Raw genomic sequence first — 22,516 nt, 5'->3', positions numbered from 1 at the left:
TCTGGAAATTTAATTTTTAATATTTCTAAAACAAAAGGACTATATAGGTATTTTGGGTGTTTCCAAAGTTGTTAGATTAAATATTATTTTACTCATTATAACCTTTGTAACATTCATGATAACATTTCATATCAACCACCATCATTAATTGCTTCATTTTTTTTTTTTTATCTTGAGGCTGCATTTTCTTCTTTTTTAAAATAAGTTAATTTTTAAGTAATTTTCATTAGGTTTTAAAAGTATTACAATAGTATTAAATATTATACTTTTCCAGTATGACTGTTAGATACATATTAGCTAAAATGATGTTATATTTATTGTATGATTATTTTACACTTTTTATGGTTACAACCATAAAAGGTAGCATAGAAATGTAGATTCCCATTAGGGATGGCACAGTGTAATTAATTGAAGTGTTGCACTCAGTTTTCAATCAGCATCTAATTGCTTTAAAAATAATGATGCCACTAAGCTCTTAATAGCATTCAAACTCTTTTTATTTTTTTAAGTCTACAGTCTTACTTGTCACGTGGGTTCTGGTCATATGTTCATCCTTTCATCTTCTGACAGATGGCCGGTATTCCTCAATGCTATTCTTACACCATTAAAAAGATCTAATTAGAGAGTTCTGCTTTCATATTCATCCCATTGCTTTACTTGCACACTTGAATACTCTGATTTTTCCTTGATCTCCTTTTTATAATGCGTCTATTATATTTATATTAAGGAACCAGCCAAGCGTAGATGTGTGTATTTCTCTAATACTTGTAGAAGAATCCACTGCTCAGCACTCTCCTCATTTATATTTTTGCTGTCGTCTGGGTAGAATGGAGTAACACTTGCTGCCTTAGGTGAATAAAATATAAAAGGATGTCTTTCTGTCTCCATGGAGAACTCAGAGAAAATTATGCATTTTCCCCTCTTATTTTACACGAGGACATTTTCATTTTTCCTTAACTAATACTTCATTATACAATAATGGCTGACTTAAAAAATTCCTTATTAGCTTGCATTTAATTTTTTATGATGAGATGATAAGACTTTCTTTCAGTGTGTCATAATTTAATTAAGGGGAAAAAATCCCTTTAGTCATCCATATAATCTTTAGTGTAATAGTCTGTATACATGGCTGTTAATATTAACTTAAAAACATATACTTAATATAATTATTATTTCTGTTGGGGTTATGGGATCAGGATTTCCAAAACCAAATATATACTGTTCTGTTTACTCAGTAATGTCTGTCACTCTTTTCCACACTGTGTTCTCTTAGGTTGAAAGGAGAAAGTAAGCAGGTGGTCGGCTACAGGAGACGGCTGGATGAGTTTGTCTGCTGGCTAACAAAGGTGGAGAGCTCTGTGCAGAAGAGATCATCCTTTGACCCCGAGGAAAACCCACAGGAATTAACAGTAAGGAGTTTGTCTCTAGATTTCCAGAGTCTTCTGATGCAGGATGATTGCCCTTTAGGAATGAGACAATTTTGGCTGAAGCAACAGCCATCATTTTGGTCATGCAGAGATCAAGCAAAAGATAAGTAGCCATGGCCTTGATATTAGATTAGAAGATTTCGAATGTTGTAAAGTGACTTAGAATACAATGCAGCCATGAAGTATAGTTTTTACTTTTAGATTTAGAAGATAATTTCTGATTATAATTTATCACAGTGACTTTTAGGAGAAAATCTTAGGTGTTGTGCTATTAGCTCATTGCAGCTGGAAGGAGGCTTAGTGTTACAGTTCAGCAGTCAGATTTCCTTTGTTGATTTGCAGCCAATGGGAATTTGTAGTAGTTGTATATCTGTACATGTGCACACATGCACACACACACTGTCTATAAAAATATGTGATGATATAGACATCTAACTACCAAATCTCTGTGACTATTCATGTCCACAGGCATTTGTAGTTTGTGTTAAGAATTGAGACATTAATAGTAGAACAGTGAGCAGAATCTATTTTCCAGAGGAAATCATGGAGCTGGCAAGATGGTACATCAGATAACATTCACCGTGATAGTTTGATGACCAGATTCCATCTTCTACCCTTGTAATAACTCTGGAAGTGATGGTATGCCTCTGTAGTGTGGGCATTTCTACAGCCAGCTGTAGGTAGACACAGGAGAATTACACAGAAGCACAGGGGCCAGCTAGCTTGGAGTACTCAGTACAAGAGAAACCCTACTTAAGTAAGGTGGAAGGAGAGAACTGACTCCCAAAACTTGCCCTCTGACCCCCACATGTATGCATACACAGACACACAGACACACAGACACACAGACACACACACACACACACACACACACACACACACACTCTTAAAATAATATCATAAAAAAGATTGTGTTTGAATGAGATAATACACACACACACACACACACACACACACACACACACACACACACACACGTAAAACTATACTCAAAAAGTAATTACCAATTTGAGTAGATGTTTTGCCCATAGCGAAGTATGATCAAAATTGAGAAAGAAACTTTTAGCAATGATGGGATAGACGTGGCAATTATTTATTAAATTTTTTTCCTTGAAGTATGAGGCTACCCAATATTCCTACGTTACCTAAAGAATGAAGAATTTTCTTCAAATGTCCTGTTGGTAAAGTATTTGAAAGATTTACAAAGGATAGAACAGTGTGTTCCAATGGAGAAGTAAGGCGGCGATCAGAAATGAACCTTAAATTAACAATGTATATATATAGTATGATCCTGGTGAAGGGTGGGCAGGGAATGAATGAAAATAAGAGAGTGTGTGTTGGGCCTGGAGAGATGGTCCAGCAGGTCAGAGCACTAACTGCTCCTGCAGAGGACCCGAGTTCGATCCCTAGTACCCAAGTCAGGCAGGCAGTCTCTGCAACTGCCTGGAACTCTAACTTTAAGGAATCTGATGCTCTCTTTTAGTCTCTGGACTCAACGTACATACGTACCCACCAACAAATACATCTAATTAAAAATAACAAATAACACCAAAAAAATGTGTTTGTGCGCACGTATACACAAGCATGCACACGAGTCTATGTCCGTGCTCCGTCAGTGAGAGTGTGTTAACACTTTGAGTAAGCTTGCTTTCCATTTAAGAAGCCCGGACCCTGAATTTATAAGAGTATTTTCCCGAGAGTTCTGCTTGCGTCCATAACCTGCCCTCAGGACCTTCTGACCACCTGTCTTCTGATGACACTTTCAGGACTTAGCCCAAGAGATGGACATTCAGGCTGAAAACCTCCAATGGCTGAACAGAGCCGAACTGGAAGCGCTTTCAGAGAAAAATCTGAGTGTGCGCGAAAGAGACAAACTTGCGGAGAGCTTGAGAAACGCGAACGTGACGTGGAGCAAGGTATGCGTGTGGGAATTCTGTACCATGTTTCTCATGTCTGTTGGTGTTTAGAATTATACTTTTTGCTCTGTGTGTGTGTGAGAGAGAGAGAGAGACAGAGAGACAGACAGACAGAGAGAGAGAGAGAATGTACCGTAGATAAGGGGACAACTTTTGGGAGTTGGTTCTTTTCTTCTACTGTTGATTCCAGGGATCAAATTCAAGTTGTCAAACTCAGGTTATCAGGCTTGGTGGCAAGCCTCTTTCCAGGCCGAGCCATCTCGCTGGCCCGTGTTTGTTGATGTTATGACTAAAGAATTGTTCTCTCGCTGCTGCTTCCCGCATCCTTGTGCCTACTCAGCTCCCTACAGTTCTGTATTTCTGCACCCATCATCACATGTATTCTTAGAGAACCGTTTCTATTGTATGCTGGGTTCTTTGTCCTAGGGGATCTGTATAGTATGTAGCACACCAAGTTATGAATGTCTGTTGGAATTTGGCAATAAAATGCCAGTACTTGCATTCCGAAAACAAAGACCTTAAAATAGCTTCTTGATGTCAAACATGACTTTCCCACGTCTGGTTTTGGTGATTTTATTCCTTCCGTATGTGCTTATTATTTGGATCCGGTGGAATTGAATGACATCTGACAAAAATCACACTAAGATGGGAGTTGTTTCGTTGTATGATTACTTGCCTTTGTGGTGGAAATGGATCAAGGTGGATGAAATCCCAGGATTCTTTTGATTTTGTCCGGGTACCCGCTGGATCCCTGTCTGTGGTCCTTGTGAGACACTGGATGGGTGTGTCCTGCTCTTGGCTGTCAGTCACTTTACTCTGTTTCCATCCTGTCAGACTGGAAGTCATGGCGAATATGTTGGCCTGCATCTTTAGCTCTGGCATTTGGGAGGCTAAGACAGGAGGAGGATATAGTCCGAGTCAGCCTGGGTTACATAGTAAGGTCCTACCTCAAAAAGAAGAGAATAAGAAGAAAGGAGGGAGAGAAACTTGAAGAAGAAAAGAGATGAAGAAGGAAGTGGGATTATCCTGTATCTAATATATAAATATATACCTTCTAGATCTCAGTCTCTGTGATTAGTTAATGACTTATTGCCCAGGAGGTCACTTAGCTGCATCTCTGGCCTGGACCTTTCTGTGTACTCTACACTTGCATGATCAGTGACCTGTTCTATGCCTCTGCTCGGATATCTAATGGTGTCTCAAATCTTAAACTGGATTCCTGGTTTCTACCTTTCTTGTGTACCTAAATGTATAGCTCATCCCTCAGTTAATGGCATATATGTCCTTATTATTCTGAAATCAGAGATCCTGAGTCGTTTTTATGGCACATAAATTATAAATGTGAATTATATCTCAGTAAAGAGACAACTCTTCCCTTCCTCACACACACACACTCACACTCACACTAATTCTTTGAAGTCACTGCCATTGGCTTCTTCCGTGTACTTGAGGATGATTTGAAGGATTGGTAGATAGCTACATGTGATAAGGCAGATGAGGACATAATTCTGATCTCTAGGTGTTGATTGGCCATGAATGTTTCTGCATAATTGCTTCAGCTTTCCTTTTGTTGGAAAAAAATTAGTATAAATTGGCCTACATTTCACTAGTTTGTACTGCTGCTGACTTGTCGCAGTTCACCATCATCTCTGGAAAAGCCCTCCTCCCTGGTCTCTTCTGCTACCCTTTCTCAGCATCATCTCGGCAAAGCACTGAGCTTTGTTAAGATATAAGTGAGATCCAGTACCTCCTGTGAACAATGTTCACTAACGATTTTCTATCTTACTGGAGTAAAGCCGTTGTCCTTACTGTGATTTATAAGTCCCCTCGCTGGCTGCCTTCCTGTTACCTCTGACTTTATCTGATGCTCTCTTTCCTGCCCTCCTCTCCAGACATATTGGCTCCCATGTCACTTGCCAAATCCATTTGTATATATTCAGCCAGAGCATACATTTTTATTGAAGAAGACTGTGTTGGTTTGTGTTGTAGAGAAAAGGGTATGGCGGTCAGTTTGGGAGCACTGTGCTAGATAAAATTGAAGCTTCTATTATGCAGGAATTGGATTAATATAGATTTTAATATTGTCTACTTTGTAGAATTATGACATGCAAGGCAAAACAACGTTTACTGTGTGGGGAATCTTACACATGTTAAGGACTTCTGTGAATATTGTGTTCATTCGATTCTGTTACATACTTAGTGGGTTTTCACTACATCCCTGGCCCCATTTTAAGAATGAGGAATATAGGGAAAATGATACTGCTTTTCACCTCGTGGGTTTGGCATGGATAAGAGAAAGAGACTAAATAATTAAAATTTGGAAGCTAGAAACATATAGGGGATACTTAGCTTGCTTTAGGATAACCAAAGAGGGTCTGTGGGAGGAGATCTTGTCTAAGCTAACTTATAAAAGATGAGTTAAGTACTGCTCAGGTGAGGGATGAAATAACGGGCTTTGTGGGGGGGGGGATCCGCAAGTGGGGGAGTCTAGAGGAGACACAATGAAGTGCATTTGTGTCCTAGAAGGACGTAGAGTAGACACGTGAGTGACAGTTCCAGAGACCAGCTCCTGGCCCATGGGGAATATGTTGAGAAGAATTCCCTACTTTGAGGGAAGTAGACAGCTGTTTTAAAACAGATTTGTATTTGAAAGCTCCCATAGCTATCCTGCAGGGAAGGATGGAGTCATCCTAGGAACTGATGCAGAAAGATCAGGTAGAGTCCTGAGAGAAGCTTACAAAGGCCATTTCAGGGAGGACAGACACCATGCATTGAGATGTGGATATGTCTGAGTATCCATTTGACAGAGAGCTGAACAGAAGTTATGTATTATTGGGGGAACGGGGAGGGTTTTTAGCCTCTGGAAACCCCCTATAGAAAATGAAGAGTAGGAAGGTCTAAGATTTATCCTGTACAGTGATGGCGTTGGATGGATGAACAGAAAACAGAGCCAGTAAAGGAAACATAGTGAGGCAGGAACAAGGTCAGACTCAAAGACGTTTACAGGATTTGAGTTGCAAGGGGAGTGGACAGCTTCAGTGGTACTAGTGAGTCACAGCTGAGCATTGGTTGGCATTCTTGAGCTTAAAGTCAGGGGACGGAAGGGCTCCAGTAAGATTACAGTGGAGAGTGAAGGTGGGCATGCAAGCTTCGGTAACCAAAACAAAACTGACTGAGCTGTCATCTAGAAGAGTGGCTGACTTTCCAAGATATGACCATCTTTATTTCCTCTCTGTGTCTGGCTTGATGCTGCAGATATCCAGAGAGGTGCCTGGCATGCTGAGGACACGCACCCAAGAGCCCTGCTCTGCCTCACAGACGAGGATTACTGGTAAGACACCATTTATTCTTTAGGGGTTATTTTTATCAGCACGGACAAATTTACAGTATGAGCACCCTATTAGAATAATAATTGAAAAAATCATAATTGCTGTTCATAATCCTGAATTCATACTGTTTGGATGCCCAGTGTGGGCAATCATCACTTTTTTGGTTGAAGAGATTTTTCGTTCCCTGAGTCAAAGAAGTACCTAGATGGCCATAGTCTTGCTGAATGCAGGAGAGGCTAGGTGCAACATATTAAGTTAATTTAATAGAGAGATGCAGCTTTTCAAGTCATTGGGTACAACCTACCCTGACAACATGTGTTTAGTGTGTATAATTTGTCCCTGATCACGGGGTGGGGTTTCGAAGGCTCCAACTTCCTGGAAACTGTGCATTAGCAAATATAATTCCCTTAGATGTGGAGAATAGTGTGTGTTTTCTCATGATTTTTGTCAATTTCCTTCTATCTCTGTCCCAAGTAGATCACATAGCCACAGTCACTACTGCCTTGCAAACTCTCCTAACCACCTTGTTCTGCTCACCAACTGTGAGTCTCCTGGGAGAACTTCAGCTGTGGTTCACCCCAGCTACCCACTTCTCTTTGCCAGCTGCTGCTGGGGATTTTCTTCCTTTTCTTCGCCGCCCCCCACGTCTCTCCCACCTCTCCCGTCCACTCCACTGCCCACCTGCTGCCTCCTACCTGTGCTCACCTTTCCTATCTCTACCTCTTCCGCCTCCTCTTTATCCTTTTCTCTTTTCGTTTTCTGAGAATTCAAAACAAAAAAATATCTGTTCCCTTCTTGTATGGAGGCTTGTTTACGACTCAGTGTGTATTCTGTGACCTGTTTTCCCTGGCACCTTGCATCGGAAATCCCTGTGGCTCTATTGGTTTTCTTGATTCATATCAGAAACACTTGAACTGACATTTTGCTGATTCAAATATATATATTTGAATATATATTTATATATAAATGCATATAAATATATATATAAATGCAGCTTTAATTCAAGGACCATAAAGAAAGGATTTGCTACGCTGTGTACAGCTGCAGAAGTTTATCTTTTTAAAACATCATTATGACAAAAGAGTAGGGAAACTTTATCTGCATAATTACATGTATAAAGGACTGATAGCAAAACCACTTTACATTAGGTTTGCGGTTTGTTTGTCTTAAGACAGTCATCCATACAGCAGGCAGGTTTGTGACCTGAAAGCCAATCTCAGGGTGACTTTCCTTTTACACACTGTTTTTGCTTTTAAAAAATTCTGTTTTTTTTTTTTTTTTAAGTTACGCATCTGTGTGTGTTTCTGTGTTATGTGTACATGAGTGCAGGTGCCTGAAGAGGCCAAAAGAGGCCAGATTCCCTGGCGCTGGAGCTACTGGCCGTTGTGAGCTCTCCCTAATAGATGCTGAAACTGAACTTGGGTCCTCTGCATGAGCAATATGAACTCTTAACTGCTGAACCATCTCTCCAGCCCTTACATAATGTTTTAGTTTACTGGGTTTTTTTCCTTTAAAATCATATTAAAAGTAAAAGGAACCATTTTTAAAATAAATAAATCAAGAACTTTTAGTTCATTGGCAATGTTGTGCAAGCTCTACCTCTGTGTAGCTCCAAAATATTTTCATTATTCTGAGATTAGAGGTCTTGACCCCTGAGCAGCTTCTCAACCTGCTCACCCCAGCCCCTAGCCTCTGGTATCTATCCGTGTGCATGCCATTTCTATGTATTAGTTCATCTCGAGTATCTCAGGCAAATGGAATCACACTTTTTCTTTCATTTAGCATAAGAAATTTCTAAATTGTTGGTTATCAATATGTTTAAAAAGAACAGTAAGAAATATGTTATACTTTAACAAAATATAGTTTTATAGTATTGGCAAGATGAAAATTAAGAAAGTAACTTTGCTTACTTTTTTACAATCTCTTAAGTATCCAGATGATAGATCCATTTCACAGATGATAGCTAGGTTCTCATTTGTGTTTCTGGGTTTCATCTGTAGTGATGATGCAGTATCTAGCCATGATGGTACACCATTGTGTGCCTGGCAGAGCATTTAAAGCAAATAACTGTGGTGATGATGGTGGTGGTGATGTTGGTATTACCAGGAGCCAGGTACCTTGGAAGGGGCACAAGGAGGCCAGATTTTGTCAGCTGTCACTTTGCCAGCCTGTGACTGCCAAGTGGTTTGCTTTAATTTTTCAGTTTTCATGTTGAACTGCTTTCCTTGGTATCTCTGTGGTGGATTGTCTCTTGCCTTGTCCAGCGCATTAAAGATTAAAAGCGTTTTGACTATTAATTAATTACTTCATGTGTATAGCAAATGCCTTTTCTCTTAGTCTTTCAGAGACTTTTAAAATACCTGTTTATGGTGCTTTTCTCAGAACTTTAGAATGTAAATAGTGTATTAATTGCTTTGCCTGGCTGTTTTAGGTGCCCTGGAATCATAAAGATATTCTTTTGCATCTTAATCTCTCAGTCATAGTGTTTGCCCTTCACTCCTTGACCTCAATGCAACTATTTTTCCTTTATGAGCATGAGGTCAAATTCTGTGGCATCGGTTCCCCACGCTAGCTACCAGGCAGCACTGTGTGCCGAACAGTGAATTCTTCGGCATCCATCTGTAATGTTGTCACTTCCAAGGTCAGGTCTCTCTGCCCCTGCGCCCCATGGCTTTTCAATCCTGTTCATCTGTCTGAATGTCTGAGTTTATTAGATAGGGAGGCTGTTACCAATGCTCAAAACTACAACTAAACAGCTGAAAGGCATATTTCCTTACACAAATATTTCCTTTAAGCCTTGTGTGTGTGTGTGTGTTGGGGGGGCATCCTTTCTTTCTTACTGCCCAACTAGAAATTTGCATCTGTGGTTTTGCCAAGCTGCATGCATACCAGTTGGGATTTTTATTAAAATTGTACTGAATTCATAGTAGGTCCTGGGTAGATAACTACATCTTATGTTGAAACTAGAGCAGTGTAGCTGTCAACTTCTCATCATTAAGAAACAAAAACTAGCCGGGCGGTGGTGACGCACGCCTTTAATCCCAGCACTCGGGAGGCAGAGGCAGGCAGATCTCTGTGAGTTCAAGGCCAGCCTGGTCTACAGAGCGAGATCCAGGAAAGGCGCAAAGCTATACAGAGAAACCCTGTCTTGAAAAACCAAAAAAAAAAACAAACAAACAAACAAAAAGAAACAAAAACTAGCCAGGCGGTGGTGGCGCACGCCTTTAATCCCAGCACTCGGGAGGCAGGGCCAGGTGAATCTTTGTGAGTTCGAGGCCAGTCTGCTCTACAAAGTGAGATCCAGGACAGGCTCCAAAGCTACACAGAGAAACCCTGTCTCGAAACAAAAAAGAAAAAAAAAGAAACAAAAACTAGGGACCACTTAGTGGTTTAGAATACTGGCTGCTTTTCCAGGGGACCCAAGATGGATATCCAGCATCCACACTGGCGGCTCACCACAGTCTGTAACTCCAGTTCCTAGGGACTCTGATGCTCTCTTCTGGCCTCTGTGGGCATCAGGCACGCACATGATACATAGGTATATATCCAGGCAAAACATCCATATACATAACATAAACGAAAACTAGAACAACAATGATAAAACACAGAATAAGAGGCCATTTATCAGATCTTTGGAGAAGACCGGAGTTTCATACTTGTCTTTGGGGAAGGTACGTGAGATCGTGCCACAGGTGACGATACTTGCTCTGAAATGTGAGAACGGACTCCTGAAAGCCATGCTGTCACCTCCACACACATAGACAATGATAGTAAATAGGACTGCCTCCCTTCCCCACCCCACCCCGAAAGATTTATGAACATGGTTTCCTCAGGTTGTTAAGATTTAAGTGTTTACAAAGCAGGAGGGGTTAGGCAGGAGGGGAAGGAGGCGAGAGGACATACACACTTCCAAAACAGAATCAAACCAAACCAACGGCCAGACAGTGGCATGGTGTTCACCACTGAGGTTAACTTGTCATCCAAATTGATAAGGAGGCAGATTTAAAAACAAAACTCACAGTTAGTAAATCTACACATTTGGTTCAGCAGCATGAAAATACTTTTATTTCTAATTATAAATCCATTAAAATAATGGAAACAGGTATGCATTTGTGTGCACCAAGATCGAGCCCTGTTGATGTAGATGCAGGATGTTCAGCTAGTTATTGGATATGTAAATTCTATTTCGCAAGGAAATTAAATATTTGAATTTAAAAATGTTGTCCTATCCAGTAATTCTACTTTGGGAAATCTCTGCTAAGTCAGAGAGTAGAAATGTGGAAAACACTATACACAAAAGGATTTTCCTTTTAAGCCCTGTTGGGGAATGTTATTTTAAGATGTGTTACTTTTGTTTATGTTGCATTTGTTTAACTCTGAAGCTGTGTTGCTGTGCCTGTGTAAAACACCTGATAGTCTAATAAAGAACTGAACGGCCAATAGCGTCGTAAGAGAAAGGATAGGCGGAGTTGGCAGGCAGAGAGAAGATACAGAGGGAGAAATCTGGGAGAAACAGATAGAGAAGGGCTAGCAGCCAGAGAAGGAGGAGGACTCCAGGGGCCAGCCACCCAGCTACACACACAGCAAGCCACGGAGTAAGAGTAAGATACAGAAGTAAGAGAATGGGAAAAGCCCAGAGGCAAAAGGTATGTGGGGCTAATTTAAAGTTAAGGAAACAAGCCAAGCTAAGGCTGAGCATTCATAAGGAAAAATAAGCCTCCATGTGTGATTTAGTTGGGAGCTGAGTGGCAGGCCCCCCAGTAAGAGTAAAAAACCACCACCAACAAGCCCCTTGGTAAAGAATAGATTTCAGGAGAAGTCTACATGTGCAGCTAAAGGAAAGGATGTTACAAAATCAGTGAACACCTGTGTGTATTCTTATATAGATGTTCATGTTGTGACTAGTTAAGGATGAGATACACAGTCCAGGTATGGTAACACAGGCCTTTAGTCCCAGAACACAGGAGGCAGAGGAAGGTGGTTCTCTATGAGTTTGAGGCTAGCTGGTCTACAAAGAGAATTCCAGGCCAGGGTTACCCTTTGAGACCCTGTGTCTCAGAGAATGAGAAAGACGGAGGGAGGGAGGGAGGGAGGGAGGGAGGGAATGAGATATGCACATGTGGTAAAGTTAAATGAAAAAGAACAGAAAGATTAGGAATAAATCGGCTTTATAATTAAATAAGATACCTTGACCCAATGAAATAATGTTTCTAATTCTATTATTCTTTGTGTGGGTGTGCTTTTTCTACTGATTTGTTTTTGTGTTAGTATTGATCATATGTGCATTATTGATGGCCTAGAATTTTGCGAGGCTCCATGTTGTATTTGATTTTTGGCTCTCAAATACATGTGGTTATTTCAAGCCATGCCATTTCAGCATGAAAAATCAGAACTTCTTAGAGAAACAAAATTTTGTTGAAGTACACAAATATGCGTGTCATCGCTTCCATATCACGATCACCACATCCTGTTGACTATTTCTGTCTGGTGGCATCTTTTCTTTCAGCTCACCCCAGTGTCCAAAAGGTGGTGCTAGTATCATCTGCATCGGATGCTCCTCTTCGTGCCCCCGAGATCTCAGTTCCTGCTGATCTAGATAAAACCATCACAGAACTGGCCGACTGGCTGGTATTGATCGACCAAATGCTGAAGTCCAACATTGTCACTGTGGGAGACGTGGAGGAGATCAATAAGACAGTTTCCCGGATGAAAGTAGGTACAGAATGCAAAGGCTTGCCAAGGCAGCCCCCTCACCCTGGTTCTCATTTGCTTATCCTAAATTCTGAGAAAATAAACTTTAAAGTAGTCCTTATCTGCCAAGCAGGGCTAACTCCAAAGAGAAAACTTTTCTTCTGTTAGCTACATTGATCAAACAGAACTGAGGACTCAGTGTAAAACTCCAACATTGGTACCTTAAAGCTGGGCACAGCATAACTGCTAGCCATCTTTCCATTTAATGTCCAATATGATATAGAATACTTTCTAAACGTATGTTTTCATGTTTGATTTTATAATGAGTTCATTTCTGACCTTAGAAATGAATGTCTTCTGACTATATATATATGTATATATATATATATGTGTGTGTGTGTGTGTGTGTGTGTGTGTGTGTGTGTGTATTTTTTTCCTCTTAATGAACATTGACCATCTTGTAGCAACTTGGAAAGCTGTTTTTCCGTCTTTAGTAGGTTATCTGTTGTGGAGCAGCATTGAAAGGAATATTCTAGATAGAAATACACAATAAAACGGTAGCAATTGCTAACACCCACTAAGTGCTTAATGTGTGATGAACATTGTCTTATTTTCACATGTGTTATCTCATAACAGCCTGGTGAGAGAGGCGCTGATTTACTCTGTGTTACCAAGAACTCCCAAGTTTCTGAGACAGTGGTTCTCAACATGTGGGTTTCGACCCCTCTACCCTTTCACGGGGGTCGCATATCAGATATCTTGCATATCAGATATTTACATAACAGTAGCGAAATGGCAATTATGAAGAAACAACGATAATAGTTTTGTGGTTGGGGGTCACCACAACATGAGGAACTGTGTTAAAGCGCTTGCAGCATTAGGAAGGTTGAGAACCATGGCTCTAAGAGGTCAAGGAGGTGAGCACCAAAATCAGATGGGTTTCTCTGACAAAGCAGTTTCTAATAATGTCACAGGGATGTGTCAGCCACCTGTTAGAGACATGGCTGAGGAGGGGGTACTGCTTCTATAGCCGTGGGAACAGGAGGTGGGATTTTGAGATATAATGTGCATGCCATCCTATGTAGCAGACAGAAAACTTGGGTTTGATAGGGAACTTTAGGGGCAACATTTGTGCAAGAGATGTTTTTGTTGGTTTGTTTTTTTTGTTGGGAAGTGATGTTTTGGAAAAGGCAACTTAATTCTTTGAGGAGGGTCTTGCAAAGCCCTGTAAAACCCTGTGGACTTAAGAGTCTATAAGCAGTTGGCAAGATCACTTCCCATTTCCTTTTGTTTTCTGAATTGTGGCTGGGAACCACTGATAACAGTGCTTTGCTTTAGTAGAAGGTGAGGATGGATGGGAGGCGAGAGATGCTTAAATCAAGAGAAAGAGCCCTTTGCGAGGGGCTGAGACGATGCTGTTTCCAAACAGAGGAAATGGAAAGGAGGAAAAATGGAGCACCAATGAGCATTTGAGTAATTTACTTTTGGATTTGTTGTGCGGAGGGAAGGGAGTCAGCCGCATTCATAGAAGCGTGCCCTGGGATCTAGGACTGGAGTGTGAGTCATTCATTTGGAAGTACTTGTCCCTGTAGGAGTGAGTGAAACCTACAGAATTAGGGAGCTCATAGCGAGATGGCTAGACAAATCCTTTGACATACTGTTTGTACTAACTGTGAATTGTGCTTTCTAATCTTTATGGTATTTATTAGTGCTGGAATTAAAATAGACTCTTCCTGGAATTCTTAGCCCCTGTCTTATTTATCAGCTAAGACACATAGTCCGTGAAAAAAGGGTGATTCATGTCTAAGTTGATTCATTTGCAGTTATTCTAATTATTACTTTTCTAATACGCCACTTTCATCCTTATAGGGCACCTTCCTAATGCTGAGACCCTTTAATACAGTTCCTCATGTTGTGGGGACCCCCAACCATAAAATTATTTTTGTTGCTGCTTCATAAAGAAATAACTATTTTGCTGCTGTTATGAATCGTGATATAAATATCTTTGGAGAGAGGGTTTGCCATAGGGGTCGTGACCCACAGGTTGAGAACTGCTGTTCTAGGGGGCTCCTTATGTGTGTCCTGATATAGCGCAGGTACACAAGGAGTCAGCAGCAATCATTGCTGATGTTTTCAGAGCATTTTCAGGGAGAATTCCTTCTTTTTTTTTTTTTTTTTTTTTTAAATTTATTTTAATTTATTTTGCAATACAATTCAGTTCTACATATCGGTCACGGATTCCCTTGTTCTCCCCCCTCCCGTCCCCCTCACCTTCCCCCCAACGCCCCCCCCCATTCCCATCTCCTCCAGGGCAAAGCCTTCCCCACAGACTGAGGTCAACCTGGTAGACTCAGTCCAGGTAGGTCTAGTCCCCTCCTCCCAGGCCGAGCCAAACAATCCTGCATAGGCCCCAGGTTTCAAACAGCCAACTCATGCAATGAGCACAAGATCTGGTCCCACTGCCTGGATGCCTCCCAAACAGATCAAGCCAATCAACTGTCTCACCCATTCGGGGGGCCTGATCCAGTGTGGACCCCTCAGCCATTGGTTCATAGTTCATGTGTTTCCATTCATTTGGCTATTTGTCCCTGTGCTTTATCCAACCTTGGTCTCAACAATTCTCGCTCATATAAACCCTCCTCATTCTCGTTAATTGGACTCCCAGAGATCCACCCAGGGCCTAGTCATGGATCTCTGCATCCAGATCCCTCAGTAGTTGGATGAGGTTTCTAGCACAACAATTAGGGTGTTTGGCCATCCCATCACCAGAGTAGGTCAGTTCGGGCTGTCTCTCGACCATTGCCGGCAGTCTGTTGTGTGGGTATCTTTGTGGATTTCTGTGGGCCTCTCTAGCACTTTGCTTCTTCCTGTTCTCATGTGGTCTTTATTTACCATGGTCTCCTATTCCTTGTTCTCCCTCTCTGTTGTTGATAAGAGAATTCCTTCTTTTAATCTCCTTAGACTTGATGTAACTGAGCTAGGTGCAGTGTGGAGAGGGTGATGCCTCTCCTGGTTACTTGGTTGGTTCATAAAAGAGCTGAGATTCGAACCCAAGGCCTCTGACTCCAGATCACCTGCTCTTCTGCTGCTGCATTGCTGATGCGTCATTGCCCCTGAGAGGAAGAAAACTCGCCGTTGCTACCAGCCAACCCGTTTACACAGTTAGGGTCTTGTTGTATGATGCCTTAATCCCCGTTGATCTTGTCTCTTCACAGATCACAAAGGCTGATTTAGAACAGCGCCACCCTCAGCTTGATTTTGTATTTACATTGGCACAGAATTTGAAAAACAAAGCTTCCAGTTCTGATGTGAGAACAGCAATCACAGAAAAACGTAAGTTAAATAAAAAAAATCTATTCTATAGATTCTGAGCCACTGTATTCTATGGATTCTCAGCCACTTTCCTTAATGTTCACACACAGCTACAAAGATTATTCTACTAGAAATTGTTATTTGGTAATTGGCACTCTTCATTTAGGAGGAAATAGTTCTCTCTCTCTCTCTCTCTCTCTCTCTCTCTCTCTCTCTCTCTCTTTCTCTTTTCATCTTTTTAAAGCCTCCTCATACCTCCCTTCTGAACTCTTATGCATTTGATTTTTTTCTCTTATGTTAGAATTTTTTTTGAAAGACATCTAATGGAACAAAGCTAGCCAAACCTGTAGTCACACCAATTCATTCTGCCATTTCTCTCCACTCACTGAAACTGGGTGTCACCATTTCTTCTAAACTTACCTCAGAATTCATTCCATACGTGCTTTGTGGTTGCCTTCATGTGGGGATGCCTTAGTTAAAGGGATAATTAAACAACCAATGAAATGAACCTATGAAATATTTACAAACTAATGTCCCTGTTTGGAGTTAGTGGTTGAGTTAAGGTTCCTCTGTTTGTGTAGCACACAGAACCGAGTTTGGAGTCTTAAGAACGGTGTCTGGTGGCTATCCTATTCTTTTTCCTCAGCCCCTGTCTCCTGCAGATCCCCGCCTGCTCTGGATCATTGTTCAAACCTCTGACCCTTCCAGCCACTTACTTTTATTCACATTTGTCTTCTTTTGTTTGTTTCAATTTCAGTCTGTTCTCCGTAGGTGGAATTACTCAGCAGCTAAAGTGTCACCCCCTTTGTGAAGCCTTCCCACCCATCTGTATTCCCCAGTGGACCCCGATTCCTCTCTTTACTCCCTACTACAGCCCCATTCCCTATCAATCCACTGTAGATCTCTTAGCTCCTTTATTTTTCTCTCCCATGCGCAGACTGTGAATCTTCACCTTTCTGGCCTCTGGTTTTCCCATTAGGAACTCTGTAAATATGTGTGGGAATATGAACTGGGTGAATAAAGTTGAATTTTTCCTGAGGGAGGGAAGTCAGCTTTGGGTGTAGTAGATGCTTTTTGCTTTCAAAATAAATGAGCAATATGGTTACTGAAGGAGATGATTAGATTAGAACTTTCCACACGTGGTGGCACTGGCTTCTTTCTACTCAGAGCCACTTTGCTTCAGTCTTCTTGATAATTGACTGATTATGGATCTTGTACAATGGGGGACTCTGGAGTGATCTTTCCTCCCTTCCTTGGTGAGAGATCTCTGTTCCCGGGACCAGCCCATTTCCAGCAGCATTCCATTTTGCTTTCTCATCACCATCAGGACTTATTTTAATAGATTTTTTAAAAGTCACATTTTGGCCTCCAACTTGCCTTGAATTTATAAGTATCCTGCCTTGACTTCTTGAGCACCTGGACTGCTGACATCATTCTGTCAGGTTTACACAGTGTTGCTGGTGAGCCTAGGACTTTCTGCATGCTAGGAAAGCACTCTCTTGGCTGAGCTACAACCCAACTCTAATTATTATTATATTATTATTATTATTATTATTATTATTATTTACAGCAAAGTTTTCCATCTTCTGAACATCTTCCCTCCTCCATTTATTTCTGTCTCTGGTCTCTGCCTCTTCCTTCTTCTCCTCTTACCCCCTCTCTCTCTTTTTCTTTCCTTCCCCTAATTAGTCTCAACTAATTAGTCTTTATCATTGTTTATTTACACAGAGAGCCCTTATCAGCTTGTGTGCCACTAATAGTGACTTCTGTTCATCATTTACAATGAATAAGAGAATTTATTTTTCATGGGAAACCATTGATACTTGCTGGCACTTGACCCTTTAACTTGTATTTGTCCAAATGGACAAGCTGTATCAGTGACAGAATTGGCAATAAGGACTTTATGTGAGTTTTTAGCTGAGAACTAGAGTATCATCATAGTTTTGTCTCCCCTTTCCTTGAGTTAAAACTTTCAGGAATTTCTTTACATTGTTAAAACAACATACAACATAGACTTTCATTGGGTAATTTTTAAAAATCATAACTCATTGAACAGTTTAATAGAGTTTATGACATGAAAACCTTCCAGCCTTCTGAACAACTAACTGTAAGTCAATAGCTTTATGATTTACATTAACCACATAATATTATTTTAAGAATTTTGCCAGAATGTTCTACAGTAACTAAACTACAATCTTTTATTTTTTTAAATTTTATGTATTTTAAATTTACTTTTTGTATACAAAAAGTAAGTATGTGTAGTGTGTAAATATGTGCACTGAGTGTATGCTGGCTCCCATGGTGGACAGAGTAGGGCACTGGACCTCCCGAAAGGAGTAAGAGATGGTTGTGAGCCTCCATGTGGGTTTGGGGACCCGAACCTGGGCCTTTTGCAGGAGCAGCATTTGCTGAGCCATCACTCCAGCTCCCCGACTGGAGTCTCGTCCTGTAGTTAAGTTCTCCTCGGGCTTGATCTTCTTGGCCCTTGAGGTTGTCTGGCATCCAGAGCATCATCGCCAAGCCTGGTGTTTGCCGTCTGTGGGCTGATACGTAGAACTATCATTTATTGATATTTCAGCCCACTATCGTGAACTTTCCCTGTAGTAATGAGCCAAAAGTTTAAATTTCCATAGATCTTTCCTTTTGTAGGTCCCTGATTTAAAAATAAAAAAAAAAAAGGAGAGGAGAGAGCATTGGAGAGGGAAAGGAGAGAAGGTAAGGAAAAAAGACATAGAGACGGATACAGAGAAAGCAAGAGGGAGAGGAAGAGGAAACAGTAGAGGGGGAAGAAAGGTAAAAAGCCAGCATGAAACTGTGTGACTGCGAACTCAGAGGTGTGCAGGACTTGCAATGTCTTCATTCTCAGTATTTCTGTTGAACTTGAAAATATAAAAATGTTGCCCATCAGAAAGGCCTCTCGCCAGAGTAGAGCAAATATAAAAAGTGCTCTCTGCCTGAGAGACTCTCCATTGAGGGCAGATGGAGACTGTGGCTGTGTTCAAGTTTTATCATAGAACACTGTTAGGTTTTGTCCTTGTCAGATCAGCTTCTGTGACTACATAAACTAGGGAATTGTCTTTAATTTTTATCAGTTCAGTAGATATTTTTGTTATTAGATGATTAGCACATTTAATATTAGTGATATTCAAGACCCCCCCCCCCCCCCCGGAGTAGTTTTAGAAATATGTCTGGATGAGGTGTCACAGGCTTATATGTAAACCAAGCTACTTGAGATACTGAGGCAGGGGAGTTACAAGTTCAAGGCTAGATTGGAAAATACAGGAAGGCTCTGACTTACATAGATAAAGCAATTTAGAAGAGCTGGAGGTATAGCTCAGTGGTAAGGTGGTTACATAGTGTGTGAAACACCCTGGCTTTGAGCCCAGTACAGAAGGTAGGAACAGTGGTGAGCTGGGCATGGTGGCTTGTGCTGATAATCTCAGCACTCAGGAAACTGAGTCAGTAGACTCTCAAGTTGGAGTCAACATGGGTTACAAAGCCATTTTTCTCTCTCTATATATATCTATATTTATATAACATAGTGCAATATATAATATCTATTATTACACATTGCACGTACCTGCTGAGCCATCTCCCCTATGTATACAATTAACTATATGATATATAGTAATACATTATAATATGTATATATAAAATTGTGGCAGACACACATTAGAGCCTCTTTAAGATGTGTTTCTCATGTTGCCCTCTTTCTGTTTCTAGACCTATTCATGACAAATTTAGGAACAGGTATTTATTTTCCTCCCCCTGAGGGCCACTTTTGAGGGTTTCTTTTTATCCTGCCCCCCAGTGGAAAAGGTGAAGACCCAGTGGGAGAGCACACAGCACGGGGTGGAGCTGAGGAGGCAGCAGCTGGAGGACATGGTGGTGGACAGTCTGCGGTGGGACGACCACAGGGAAGAGACCGAAGAGCTCATGAGAAAATACGAGGCTCGCTTCTACATGCTTCAGCAGGCCCGACGTGACCCCCTTAGCAAACAAGTGTCTGATAATCAAGTAAGACTCACTGGATAGTTTTTGGTGGTCTCATTTGTTGGGTTTACTTCTTTTGTATTGTTAACTATGTAGGGCCTCTCATGTTTTCCCACATTCTTAGACATACATGTTGAAATGTATAGGGATTGAATTGCAAAGGTTTTGTTATTTTGGGAAGATGTCTAAAGACACAGCGAACAGAAACACGCATTTGTACGAATGGAGCCATAGTGAGCATCTACAAAGCAAACCTCATTCATTGACTTCTTTGGCTTACTCTGGAGATTGCTTTTACTTACAAAATTTCCCAAGACTTTCATTTGAATACTTCTGTAGTGTGTAAGTCAGGCCATAAGTAAGTGTAATTTCTCTAATGTCTATGTTCTATTGGTAGCAACAGCTAGTAATCAACTTCATTATAGTGTTGAGAATATTGAACAATTATGGTTTAAAGCGTGTTATTTAAAAATTCCTACTACAAGCATAGAAAATTTCTTGAGTTGGATGCATGGTCACACTTTGGTGTAACATTGTATTTTCCCTTCAGATAGCCTGGAAATGAAAATATGTATTTAGGAAGAATATAGTAATCTAGAAAATGTGGGAAGCAAATCGAAAACCTGCAAATAATGCTTCAAATCTCCACACCTGAGCACTTTTCATGGGTATAATTTAAAATCCAACTGGCCAACTCCATTAGTTTCTGAATTGTTTTTTGTGTTTATGATTCTTGTTGATTGCCTCAAAGTAATAGCAAAGCTTTTGTACATATGACTAGAGGCATCTAATTAAAAAATGGTCACCAGTATGCCCATCCTCATACCCAGAATGCAGTTGGCCTTCAAATCTTCAATATCCATGTCTACAGATTTTAAACTGAACACATATAGATATTTTTTTGTTAGCTTGCCATTATTCTTTGAGCACAACAATATGACAGCTAATTATGAAGCATTGATGTTGTTTTAAGCTAGTAGTTCTCAACCTCCCTAATGCTGTGACCCTTTACTACAGTTTACTACAGGTGACCCCTAACCATAAAATTATTTTTGTTACTACTTCATAGATGTAATTTTGCTACTGTTATGAATAGTAATGTAAATATCTGATATGTGACCCCTGTGAAAGGGTCATTAGACCCATAAAGGGGTCATAAACCATGGGTTGAAAGCCACTCCCCCCCCCCCCCCCAGACAGGTTTCTCTGTGTAGCTTTGGTGCCTGTTCTGGATCTCACTCTGTAGACTAGACTGGCGTCGAACTCACAGAGATCTGCCTGGCTCTGCCTGGCTCTGCCTCCCGAGTGCTGGGATTAAAGGCATGCGCCACCACCACCCAGCTGAGAGCCACTGTTTTAAACAATACAAGTAACTTACAGGAGATTTGCAGTGTACTGAAGGATGTTCAATTCACAGCTTGTTGTGCAAACACTACACCATTTAATCTAAGGGACATGTGTAGATTTGATATCCATGGAGGGGAAGGGTTTGGGAGCAGTCTTTCACAAGTACTGTGCACTGATTCTCTGCTACTCAAATGAACAATGTGTATAGGTTTCTTCTGAAACCTTAAGGTGGATTTTTATTTTCACAATGGCTACAAAAAGTATTAGTGACACATTCAACTGTCATTTGGATTTCATGCAACTATCTTGATGGATTGAGAGACTCTTTCTAGTGTTGGGAAACTGTGAAGGGGCTGGTGTCCATTGTACATTGAGTGTTTGTGAGGACTTTTAGACAAATGCCTAACAAATCTTGATCCATTTGAACTGTTATATTTGCAAACACTCAGAGTGATTCAGGGGTAAGGAACAGAGTGATCCAGGGATAAGGGGCAAAGTGATCCAGGGGTAAGAAGCAGAGGATTTCCACCATGGTAGTCTTTGACATGTCTCCAAACACATATAGAGTAACTTAGTTTATTCAAATATGATTCATATCTTGTGAGAATCAGATATACAGCAAGAGGCATGAAGAGGTCAAAGGGCTTGAGGAAGTCAGGTACCTCAGATGGGTCATCTTTTATTATCACCCACTGTGCACCTGATTCCTCAGGCACTTTCTCTTTTAAGGATTTATTTTAATTATTTTTTTAAGTATGTATATATGTGTGATGGGGTTGGGGGTGGGCATGTGTGCATGAGTGCAGGTAGATGTGGAGGTCAGAAGAGAGTGTCCGTCTCCTGAAGCTGGAGTTCCAGGCATTTTTGAGCTGACCCAGTGTGGGTACAAGAAACTGAACTTAAGTCTTCTTCAAGAACAGTACATGCCGGGCCATCTCTCTAGCCCCTCCTCAGACAGGCTTTTCTTTTCTTTCCTTTTTCCTTTTTCCCCCTACTTCTAGAATTACTTTGATTCAGTTATTTTGGCTTAAACTTGAGAATTTGTCCTCTTATTTTCTTTCTTCTTGTGAGTTCTGTGTCCAAAATGTGCTAAAACTTCCCAGGAATACCAGGGTTGGGTAGTACTAGTTACTGAGTGACCATTTCTAACAGCTATGCCTCAACTTACGCTCTAGCTGTTGCTTCAAGAAGTGGGTTCTGGCGATGGTGTCATCATGGCATTTGAAAACGTCCTGCAGAAACTTCTGGAAGAATACAGTAGCGACGACACCAGGAATGTGAAAGAAACCACCGAGTACTTGAAAACATCATGGATCAATCTCAAACAAAGGTAACTTGAAAGCCTTGGCAGGAACACGTGCATTGCCTACTTGAGAATCCAATTTCCTTGGCTTTCTTGTAGGCTAAATATGCTAATCCTAGAAGTGTATTTTATTATTTTTTTTCTACTTTTAAATTATGATGAACAAAGTACACATTATTATACTTTGCGCAGAGTGTG

The 22,516-nt window shown here is 40.8% G+C and overlaps 1 protein-coding gene across 6 annotated transcripts in view; it reads left to right on the top strand.

Annotated features, from left to right (window-relative positions):
* Utrn (utrophin) overlaps positions 1-22,516 on the top strand; it is a 497,313-nt gene that overhangs the window by 227,600 nt on the left and 247,197 nt on the right. For all 6 annotated transcript variants that reach the window (XM_052751043.1, XM_052751044.1, XM_052751047.1 and 3 more), the window contains 7 exons: positions 1,274-1,409; positions 3,194-3,343; positions 6,599-6,674; positions 12,179-12,384; positions 15,579-15,696; positions 19,487-19,692; positions 22,191-22,345. In XM_052751043.1, coding sequence (XP_052607003.1) covers positions 1,274-1,409; positions 3,194-3,343; positions 6,599-6,674; positions 12,179-12,384; positions 15,579-15,696; positions 19,487-19,692; positions 22,191-22,345 — 1,047 coding nt within the window. The remainder of the gene's footprint in view (positions 1-1,273; positions 1,410-3,193; positions 3,344-6,598; positions 6,675-12,178; positions 12,385-15,578; positions 15,697-19,486; positions 19,693-22,190; positions 22,346-22,516) is intronic.

This window comes from Peromyscus californicus, unplaced genomic scaffold (assembly GCF_007827085.1).
Source record: "Peromyscus californicus insignis strain IS unplaced genomic scaffold, ASM782708v3 Scaffold_22__1_contigs__length_63687245, whole genome shotgun sequence".
Taxonomy (NCBI): domain Eukaryota; kingdom Metazoa; phylum Chordata; class Mammalia; order Rodentia; family Cricetidae; genus Peromyscus; species Peromyscus californicus.
This window is presented reverse-complemented; position numbering and strand designations above follow the sequence as displayed.